This window comes from Harmonia axyridis, chromosome 6 (genome assembly GCF_914767665.1).
Source record: "Harmonia axyridis chromosome 6, icHarAxyr1.1, whole genome shotgun sequence".
In the NCBI taxonomy this organism is placed as follows: domain Eukaryota; kingdom Metazoa; phylum Arthropoda; class Insecta; order Coleoptera; family Coccinellidae; genus Harmonia; species Harmonia axyridis.
The window spans coordinates 7,810,277-7,821,994 of NC_059506.1; the positions used below are offsets into that span (position 1 = coordinate 7,810,277).

Here is an 11,718-nt window from a genome sequence, read left to right on the forward strand (position 1 = left end):
TAAAACCTTGAAAAACATGTATAGTGTGTAAAACATCCGGAAATGAAAACCTAACCAATCATAGGTAAGTTCACGTTTTGAGTCCATAGGCGTAGAATATATCTCGTCTATGGAGAAGTATTTGTAAGATATCGAAAACTTAATTCAATGCTAACATTTGTCTACTGTGTTGTATATATCTCAAAATTTTATAAATAATCATATGTTTGAAAACTACTTTTTTTTGTTTTTATACCCAAGCATATGTGAACGTAAGGTAAAGTTATATAATAAACCAATAAATATATGCATTATTATTTCCTCATTTACATCAGACCTATTGTGAATGGGCACTTTTTCGTATTTTACAAAGAAATATGCAGAGAAAACTTCAGGAAAAATAGGTTATGCCCTTAGAGGAAAGAAATTATTTTTTCCTCTGAGGTTATTCCACTTTAGCTAAACACTTAATTGCGATGCTTTTTTCGAATCCTCAGGTGCACTAGGATAGCTACAGGTCCCAAATATTGGGGAATCATCTCCCATTTCCTCTGATAATATTCCTTTATTGTTTATTAAGTTTACAATTTTTTACCAACTGATTAAAAACTTTGTATTTTACGACAGTTTATTTACTGTGTCCATAAGATATCTACTGAAATATCTCATTACTTCTTAAAGAAAAAATGAAACTAGCTAGTTTTCATTTTGAAATATTTATATTCTGTATTATAGTTCAATATCGATTTTTGTAATATTAATCATTATTAAGGAACCATTGACTACGCCACTGAAATTTTTACTCTCCCTCTAGTTGTCAATTTTGCAGGTTTGTTGTTTTCCTATCTCACTTTATCATCATACTGTTGCAATTGATTACAGTACAACGCTATTTACTTCTAAGGGCACCTCTATCTTTTCTTTCCTCTGATTATAATTATGAACAACTTCCAATCAGTAAGTTCAATACACCAATACTTATTTTGGCATCTAAATGATGATGCTGGAAACGTAATAATAACGAAATTTATTATATCAATACAAAATTGTTGATACTCTGATCGGTTACATTAAAATTGAATCCGAGTGAAGTTTAGCCTTGCCGTTGAGCATGCTTTCTTCTCTATTCGACGGAAGGAAACACGTTGAAAAGCTCCATTCTCTCATAATCTCTTACTTACGGTTCAATGCGCGAATACCGCTTCTTTGATGTTACTCTTGAATCTCTCGAACCTTAATACTATTACCCTATATGCACATTCATAATGCAAGTAGAAGATTTCGGATATTGAACATGATCCATCTGCCGTTCTTTCGCTTTTACATTCTTGGGCCTCTTTAATGTGATTATCCACTTCAACTATGTTGTTTCCTGGTAATCTTGAGAGGTTTTTGAGTTTTACGTAATGGCCGAGTAATGAAGTGGAAATTTTGTGGTTTGAAGAGCTTTAAGAGTAGCGGTCATTGTGTTTTCGGTAATCTTCCCAGCATGGGTGTGGGATTAAAATTTAGACACAGGGGGTGTTGATTCTTATGGCTAAATGGCTTTATCTTGAGAGCGCATGATACAATGTTAGGTCGTGTTGCGTAGGTTGGGCATTGAGAGTAAGTGCACCTTTCAGGATAATTGAATTTGGTCGGTAATCCAGTCAAGTTTAAATACATTGAGGCAGCTTATTCGACATGAAAGTATACAGAATAATGCCTGAAGTATTTCCACTAACTACGTATGTAGTATGTATACAAGGTGCCTATTATAAAAGGTGCCAAACTTTAAGTTTGGATATCCGAGTTATTATGCATCAAACGAGTGATATAACATAATAACGGATACTGGAAAGGGTTTCCCAACAGGAGGTTTCTCGGCATGTCATCTTTTGACATTTGACAAGTAAAAACTACGGCATTACTAAAAATGGAACGATACACACATCAACAACACAATGAAATGATTAAAATTTAAAATTCACTACAAAAATGGTGGAAATGTTGTAGTCACAGGTTGGCAGGTTGAATTGTACGTTCCAAATATCAATCAAATATACCGGGTGGTTCAAAAGTTATTAGGACTTGAAAATATTGGTGAATTCATAAACCACCCTGTATCTCGGCTATGAGGAAGATTAGACCTACCATATACAGGGTGTTTCATTGGCAAACGGAAATACTTCACAGGTGCATAGGTGGCACCCAGGCGGTTCTGGAGTTTCCCCATTTATTGGGTCTTACTGTCTTCGTAGCCGAGATACAGGGTGTTTTATGAATTTTGTCCGTTTCTTTTTGAGGCCATATCAAACGAATCACCCAGTATATTTTCTTCATTGGCAAATATGTTTCTAATTGAGAGCCTAAACGTATCATGCAATAACCGCGTTGAAAATCCAGGTCCGGGTTAACAAAAAATTATGAATCGTTTGAATCCTCGTAACAACACCCAGCACATCGGAATTTTGAAAATCTGTTTTAATATTCGGAAACACCACTAAAAACTTAACTGAGACGTGTACTTTAAATTTTCGCGCAGACAGTTTTACTGCACAAATTTTCAACGTAAAAGTGAAGTTTTTAAGAACTTGGATACCTGAAAGTGATTTGAAGTGACTTTTAACAATTTCGATTGTACAGGGTGTTGTTACGAGGATTCAAACGATTCATAATTTTTTTGTTAACCCGGACCTGGATTTTCAAGGCGGTTATTGCATGATACGTTTGAGCTCTCAATTAGGAACATATTTGCATAATATGAAGAAAATGTACCAGGTGGTTCGTTTGATATGACCTCAGAAATAAACGGGCAACATTCATAAAACACCCTGTATCTCGAAGAGAGTAAGACACAATAAATGGGGTATCTCCAGAACCGCCTTGGTGCCATCTATGCACCTGTGAAGTATTTTCGTTTCCCAATGAAACACCCTTTATAGGTTTTTTGGACTCGTCTAGGGTAGCTCTACCTCAGGTTAACGTATGTACATTTACCAATGAAACACCCTGTATAATTGTATGATATGAAGTAATGTCCCTCTACTTATTTGAACTTTTTCTATTTTATTTACTCCAACTCTGAAATAAAAAAATATTATAACAAATATAAAAGAATTGGTAATAATATAAGAATTTGCTATTAATTGTATTTTGAGATCATAATATGAAAAAAAATCAACAAAATTTTGTTGGGTAAAACATGCAGCAGACATTACTTTGCTTTCTCCTCAATAAAATTCGGTTCTTTAGTAAAATGTTTGTAGTTCGTTAATGTTCTCACAAAAAAAGCAGTCAAAATCCACTGGCAATTTCTGTATGACGCCCAAGTCAGATTCCTCTCACTTTCAAACAACGTTGGGCATATTTCAATATCTGTTCTTGGCATACTGTGTAAAATGAAGAAATCATGGTCTGCTGCTTTGCAATTCTCTTCGTTTATCTGTTTCTGTCCACCAAGGTTCGCTCCCATAACCAAAATTTTGCTGTGGGCTAACGCATCTTCCATGCTGGATGCTTCCTTGCAGCTTTCGAGGAATTCTTTTCCCAAAGTACGAACTTTGGAAAGAGCAATAGGACTCACTTTTTCCCCTAGAAAATGACAGCAGAAAAATTTGAGTTTTATGCCAAATTGGGGCATGCTGAGTAAGTAGGTGTTAATAAGTGATGTAGGTGCTCCGATCCAACAAATATGAAGGTTTTCCAGGAATCCAAACTGTTCTCTCAATGTGAAAATATCGGATAAAGCCCTGAGATTAGCATATCTCTTGTCGGAAACTATAATCACAGGGATCTTCGCACCATCAGCTAAAGACTTGGCTTTCAAATGAAATTTGCTCTTGATGAATATGATATCGCACGTCTTGCCCAAAATTCTTCCAGCATCTTTGGGAAACTGCCAATTTTCCCACGTTGAATCCACGATGACATTTATGGGTATCTTTAGAATTCTCGAGGCCAAATGTATGGAACTTTGAAAATGGATATTTGGTTCACTGAGAAGAAGGGTTGCAGTTTTGTTTTCCAAGTCTTGGATGTTGTATTCATCATTTGATATGGTCTTAAATTCGGAAGCAGTCCAGAAAAGTGATTTTAGTTCAGCTGCAGTAAAATCTAAGGGTTCTAAGAAGTTTCTTCCAACTAGGGAAAGGTTATGCTCTGGTTGTTCAACTGTGCTATAATACTTCGGAAGTTTTGTTTTTAGTTTATTGAGAATGTAACGTCGTATGTGATATGACATTATTGTTGTCAAATTAATGGCATTTCGACTCGATGTAGAGAATTTCTTCTTTTTTTTTTGTGCGCTCGTCTCTGAACAGACATCTGTTCCATTTTGTTACAATGCCTTTAATTTTCGAATTTTGTGGCGGAAAAAGTCTCAACTGATAACGTCCGACTCACTGAAGAATTCATACTTAAATTTTAGTCAATGCATCGAACGAAAAGACCTAGTATTTTTCAAAAAAATTTCCAAACAGTTTAAATTTGTGCCAAAACTTCTGAGACATACGATACATGATTTTTCTTTCTGAAAAATGAACTAAAGAAGACAGGAGAAGAAATATTGAAGATTTAACATCAAATATACACCTCTATTAGTCATCGACCATTCATCTTTCACAGAAAAATACGTTATGATGAATTGCAGAAATATTCTCCAGTAGATCCTTTTAAGCTTCAAACATTATTAGTATGGACAAGTGCGTACGTTTTACTGATGGAAATTCTCGACAACAGACAGAGAATCGTTGGAAGGTGCAGTGAGCAACGCTTAAAAAAATTTCCGGTAGTTGATGCGAAAAGAATATTAATTGTAGTTTGTGTATTCAGTTCATATTCTAGAACTAGTACAAATGACTTCTTTCGTCCAGCTAATAAAACCATTACTAAGTGGAATTCACCAATGCGTTGTCCTGATCACAAGGTGAAATCTTTGTATCCGGTGACTTGAAGACCACATTGCATATGTTATAAAAGATCTGGATTTTAAAAAGGGGGCAAAATATTTTGGTACGTAATTTCATGAAAATAGCTTCTATTTTGAGCCATAGGAGTTGCAAAGATGAAACAAAGTTTAATTATTTCAATAACAATTCAAAGAATTATCAAGATCCTCTTGCTCCCAGACTGTACTCTATATGCAAGTAGATATTTCAACATTCTTGATCTAATTAATAAGGAGCTTTCTTATAAAAAGTTTCATTTTGAATAGCCCGCTATCTAGGCAGCTGTCACTTTTCAAGCTTTTTTTCATGACAATGAAAAAATACACGCATGAACAACGCAATCAAATCGTTAAAATTCACTACAAAAATGGTGAAAATTTTGCAGTCACGGTTCGCAAACTAATATTATTTTGGATCGTCGATATACTTTCTCAGCCGGAAATACTGGTGAACAAATTTGAGCATTTGTGATGTGATATGAGGAATCAAAACCCTAGGTACTGTTGTAGAACGTAGTGTTAACGAAAACCCAGGTTTGTCGATTCCTACTTCTTGGGCTTGGGAATTAAGCATTCCACAAACTATATTACACCGTATTTTGCATGAAGACTTAGGTGTCAAGGCTTTTCAATTTCATTTTCACCTCGAAAACTGCGTTAATCAGCAGAATTGTCTCATTTGGAGCTCGGAAAATCCTAGGCTGATTGTTGAAAAGTAGCTCCATTCCCAACATGTTACTGATTGGTGCAGCTTTTGGGTTGACTTTACTTATTCGAAAAGGCTGGTGCAACTGTCACGGAGTATGGTTTGTGCTACCGAGCTATAATTAATTTTAATTTATTGCCGGAATTGGAAGATATTAATATGAACAACGTTTATTTTCATCAATACGGCGCTACGTGGCACAACGAAACAATAGCAATTTTGCAAGAAAAGTTTTCTTGTTGTGTTATTTCTCGAAAAGGTGGACATAATTGGCCACCGAGATCTTGTGATTTAATACCTTCAGACCATTTTCTTCAAGACCGCGTGAAAGATAAGGTCTATAACGATGCCCATAATTGATTCAAGACCTTGAAGATGGAATTCGTGAAGTTGTCGAGCCTAGGTATACAGCAAATGTGCGAATTGGTCATGGAAAGTTTCATGAAACGGAAGTTATGCTTCAACTTGGCGGCCATTTGGCTGATTTCGTTTGCCATTGTTAATGGCATACATACCTTTCTCTTAAAAATAAACATGCTTTGATTTGCCTCAAAATTTTTTCTTTTTTCAATATCATAATGAAACTTTTTATTGGAAAACTCTTTAATAAATGATGCACGGTATCACTTCTGTCGATCTGAAAATGACGAATCAGTTTAACGTAAATCATATAGGTATTAATTATCTCTATTAACGGACGATTTCTTATTTACGCCTGATTATTGATACCTTTAATACCTTACCTACATCATAAAACATCTCATCATTTGCAATATTATTATGTCAAGTTTGTACTTGATAGTACTCCTAGATTCCTAGAACGAATCCTCTTGTTCAGTCGCCTATAAGGCATATGTGTTCGTTGTTCAATGATATTTCGGGTTGTTGTGATATAAATTGTGATGGTTTTGCTTTTCTCAAAGGAAGGTTTTTGGATTATTTACTTGGTTGAAATGAAGTGTAATGGTTGGTTTGAAAAATTTTGGTGTTTGATATTGAAAAAAATATAGTGTATGGATTTTGTTACCTCTATTAATTCCACCATTGTATGTTCCGGTCATTTTATTTTTACTTCTCAATTTTTGTCAAATTTAATTTCTCATATGCATGGCATGTATTATGTATATATATTTTTTTCTTGATAATAATTATATGGTGAAATGTAATGTTAGTTGTAAGATTTTCTGTAACTGGGTATATACCTGTAGAAAATAAAGAATCTTTATTATTATTATTATTTTTTTTTTTTACGTTCGTGTGAGGGGAAAACTTTTTATGGGCGCCGAGAGGGTCCGCACTCTCGGTAGTGTGAGACTCCAAGATCTTGTTTGGATACTCACTAAAAATCCCTCACACAATTATTATTATTATTAATTTTCCTAAATCGATATTTTTTCAACCAAAATTTCCTTAAATCAAAAAATGACAACTACGCAAAAACCTTGTTGTCATATTGGAGATCATTAATCTGGCGATCATTAATCTAGCAATTAATGATCTGGAAATGTTCTCTTGAAATTGTTTTATAATTAATTGTAATTGTAATTAGTAAAAGTATTTGATTAACTCACCAATTATTTCAGATGGAGATAGTCAAAATTTGGACAAGAAAAAAGTATACGCAGAAGTAGTAAAATAAATAAATATTATGTAAGGTATATGTCTATTTTATTACGGTTCCTGTAGGCCATAACAAGACGTGACATTGCACAATTTAGCCTTTTTTCATATTCTTGAAATTCATCCTTTTCTGCTTTGAAAGGATACTGAAGGTCGTAAAAAATGGTCGTTTTGTAGAGCAATGACAACAAATAATTACTCAATTCTCTGGTGAAGATTGTGGCTATTGTCATTAAGTTGAATAATTACCTTAAATGCCCTCTGTAAATATTTGCCCCTTATTGTGACAACGAGGGTGGTAACTGGGCGAAGTCCTTTCGGTACTATGACCTACCTGAAGTTTTCTTTGGAAATTCGGTCAATAGACTCGATAGATATCATCTGATTTGTTGTGTAGCCCCCGATAGGCATTTTCTGGGAATTTCTGCCGGAGATTTTGCTGTAATAAACGAAAGGAAAATAGATTGAATAGAAGAAATAAACTTGAATGTGGCTAAAATGGGAACTGAAAAGATGATAACATTCAACTCATCATGATTGCAACTTTTCAGGTGTACCTGATCTGCTAATTGATAGAATAAATCCCCGTTTTCAAATAAATTAATTTCTTGTCGATATCTTGTTGCGAAGACCCCGAAAATATTTTTTTGTGAATTTCGCTAAAATAAACACAAGAATGTTCATTGAATAGAAGGAATACACTAGAGTTCGCCTTCTTGTATTTTATGATTAAAAAAAGACTATTCAAATAGGCAGCATAAAAATGAAACTAAAAGTACGATAATATTCGATTAGAAAGTATCATCATCAAAACCCTTCAAGGGTATCTGATATATAATCAAAGGGCAACAACAATTTTTTTTTGTGCCTGGGATTTTTTAGCTGCTTTCAACTATTTGGTACGCTAAATCAGTAGATGCAATCCGTTTTTCTTTATCAGCTCTACTTTTTTAGATATATCATCTTATCTACCAATGTGGGTTTCATTCAGTATATTCTTTTATGAGTGTTCTAGAATTATTATATTATAATAATTATATATTGATTTATTATTTACCCTGTTCACTTTTAAATGTAAGGTATAATAATCTATACATAATCTATCAAAGATAGATTATGTATATAAATATCTAAATAAGAAGGCTTGAAAAAGGGTACTGCCCGAAACGTTGCCTCATATGACCATTCTATAAAACAATAAATATAAAGTATTAACCCTGAAATTAAATTCCATCTTACAAAAAATATATATTCATTAATGTAGGTAAAATGGTTTTATTGTCAGTCTGTAATTGAGTAAATTCTAGGTAATTCTGTAAATAGTGGAACCATTGCCTATCAGGTACCTGAACTGACCTTTATAATCCCTTAACTCGAGTAAGTAGGAGAAAAAATCATACTTCCTCCGTTACATATAAAGTTGGGCTTTATGAAGCAATTTGTAAAGGCTCTTGGGTCAAGTTTTGCATAAATAGGATTAAAAATGAATCAGTTGAGCACAGAAAAACCCAAAGCAGGGATATTTGACGGCCCACAAATAAGACAATTAATTAAGGATCCTGCCTTCATAACTCCAATGAATCAAGTTGAACGAGAAGCTTGGACATCATTTGTTGCAGTTGTAGAAAATTTTCTAGCCAAACATAAAGCTCAAAATTATGTTGAAATGGTTAACAAGATGCTTAGTAGTTTCAAATCCCAAAGGGACAATATGAGTATTAAAATACACTATTTACACAGCCACCAAGACCGTTTTCCAGAAAATTTAGGAGACAGGAGTGAGGAACAAGTTGAAAGATTTCACCAAGCTATTAAAGTTATGGAGTACCGCTACCAAGGAAGATGGGACATGCACATGGTGGTAGATTACTGCTGGACTGTTTAAAAAACATTCAAGAATGTCACGGAAAAGAAGCTTTCGAAGTGTTGAGTGACTATTCGATTTCTTCAATGTTTTATTTTGTTCGTAAGTACGACATGATATTGTATTTTGTGTAACTAAAAGAAAAATTTTGTATCTACTTTTGCTTAGTACACTTATAGATTTGAGTTGAAATAATGTAACTTATACATATATACATTATACATATACGAAAAAACCATCAATGTTGAGTGTGCGTTTTACAGTTAAATATCGCCACAAAACCCCCAGAGAATTTCAATTCAATCCATGGAGCGGTTTTTTTGTTTCATTCAATCCAATTTTCAAAAAATTAAAGGACCACGCATTCTAACCATGTTAGAAACTCAAAAAAAAAATTTCAAATTTTGCAAATTCGTTTTGTAAATAAACTGGCTTTTTTAGCGTTGTAAAAGTTCTATAGATGAAAAGTTGAGATATGCAATTTCTGAAAAGCGAGTTTGTAAGCGAGGCATCACCGACGAGACGAATTGCCCTTTTTTGGACAGAATCCAGCAGTTTCAGAATATGCTTAGGTGCCGCACTCCAAACATGGGAGCAGTATTCCAGGACAGGTCGGATCTGCGCCTTATAAATCATAAGTAGCTGACTCGAAGTGAAATAGCTCCTAGCACGAAACAGAAAACCAAGTTTTTGGGATACACTTTTGGTAATTGATCTCACGTGATCTTTCCAAGAAAGGTTATTGTTGACAGTAATACCAAGGATCGAGATGGATGACTTCAAAGGCACAGTTACTCCTGACAAGCTTATGTTGGGCATACTGAGATCGGCCATTCTAGAGAAAAGACATGCTTGTGTTTTGTCTGCATTGAAATCCACCAAGTTATTGGATCCCCATTCAAGAATTATTGGCAAGTCCATATTTATGTTATTAACATTTCTTCCTCGTTCGTTACTGATTTGGCGAGTTGGTATTGGAGCCCTGGAAGAGCCCTGATTTCTTTTGAAATAAACATGTTTTTTTTTAATATCAAAATGATTATCATTTATAGGAAAATCATTTACCTGAGCAATTAATTCGTAAAGCTAACTCTTCTAAATATCCACCTGTGAACAACAACATTCAAATTAGCACTTCATCTTCAACACAAAACCATCCATTAAAGTTTGGCGTGAAACCGAAACTAGAAGATATTTACCTGAAAAATGATCTTAATTGTTTAATTACACACCGTTGTTTCCTATTCCCACAGTTACACAAATTATACGCTTCCAGAAAATTCTAATGATTCACCCTGACGAAGAAAAAAACGAAAATTATTTATACCGTAATTTTGCTTTCTTAATTTCGGTTTAATTCTTATTTACGAATCTTCGTGGCATTTCGGGTGTTGTTGGTAGTTTGTTCAACGAATGGGCGACATGTTAATTGTAGCTCATGTTCCGAAGAGGTCGAATTATTTATTACGGCTATCAAACAATTGAACCCGCCCATTATACAGGGCCCACGGTCCAGAAAAGTGTCAAAATTTGATGAATCGATGAAGAGACGCTTTACCCTATTTACGGGGATAAGTGAGGAACGTAATAATCGCCGTTTGAAGGTTTGAATTCGTGTGATTCATGAGGAAAAATTCCAAGGATTCCTGCTCACACGGAACCAGATGGAGATTTATGTTGATTGAAAAGGGATTGATTCCTTAGGAGATTCCCTAGGGGATTCAGACTTTAATGTGATGGACTTTGATTGAAAATAATTGAAGTTGAAGCTAAGAGAAATGAGAAAGGCACTGATGTGAAGCGAGGAGGTTTGGGTGCTTGTTGAAATTCGTATTTTTGTCGTATTTCTTGAATGTTCTAATTCATATTTTTGCCTAGATATTGAATCTAAATAATTTATTAACTCAGTTTTCTGAACACAAATCTGGAAGCAGAATTAGCTGGTTTGTAATATGCCATGAAAATATAGAATGACGTGTTGAATTGTTATCCAATAAGAGGATTCATTTTGATATTAATAATAAACGAATATATTTAAGAGGAATCAATGGATGTTTATTTCATTTTGAAGAGGAATGTATACCTTTAACGATAAAATACGATATCAGCCAAATGGCCACCACGGCTACGGTTGCAGCACCATATCCTTTTCATGAAATTTTCCATGACTATTTCGCATATTTGCGGCTGTATGTGCATATAAGGGTACGCTTATCAAAGCACCAACTTTGTGGAATACAAAAATTCATTCTTATTTCTACCACGGATTGGGATACCCATAGATTCTGATAAAACACTTGGGTTTTTATACTCATATTTGAACAATAACATACAACAGTATAGAATGATGAAAATGAAATAGGTTATGAACCAAAATGGACTGTATTTCTATGATATGTCAGCTGATTGCTGTCTATACAACTACTACTATGAAATCAGGGATGTGAAAAAGGAAGGAGTGACGGTAACGATCGGTGATGTCGAGTTGACACCACAGAACTTACACATTAATGATTTCTTGTTCCCTTTTGGCTGGCCTCAACCGTCTATTGAAAATTGAAATATAATTCTAATACATATACTGCGACAATGTCCTCGATAACTACACGAAATCTATCTTTG

The 11,718-nt window shown here is 34.3% G+C and overlaps 1 protein-coding gene across 1 annotated transcript; it reads right to left on the reverse strand.

Annotated features, from left to right (window-relative positions):
• Nucleotides 1–3,175: 3,175 nt before the first annotated feature.
• LOC123683026 (ornithine transcarbamylase, mitochondrial-like) lies at nucleotides 3,176–4,201 on the reverse strand. The gene has a single exon (XM_045621925.1). The coding sequence runs from the start codon at nucleotides 4,199–4,201 to the stop codon at nucleotides 3,176–3,178; it is 1,026 nt and encodes a 341-aa protein (XP_045477881.1).
• Nucleotides 4,202–11,718: the final 7,517 nt, after the last annotated feature.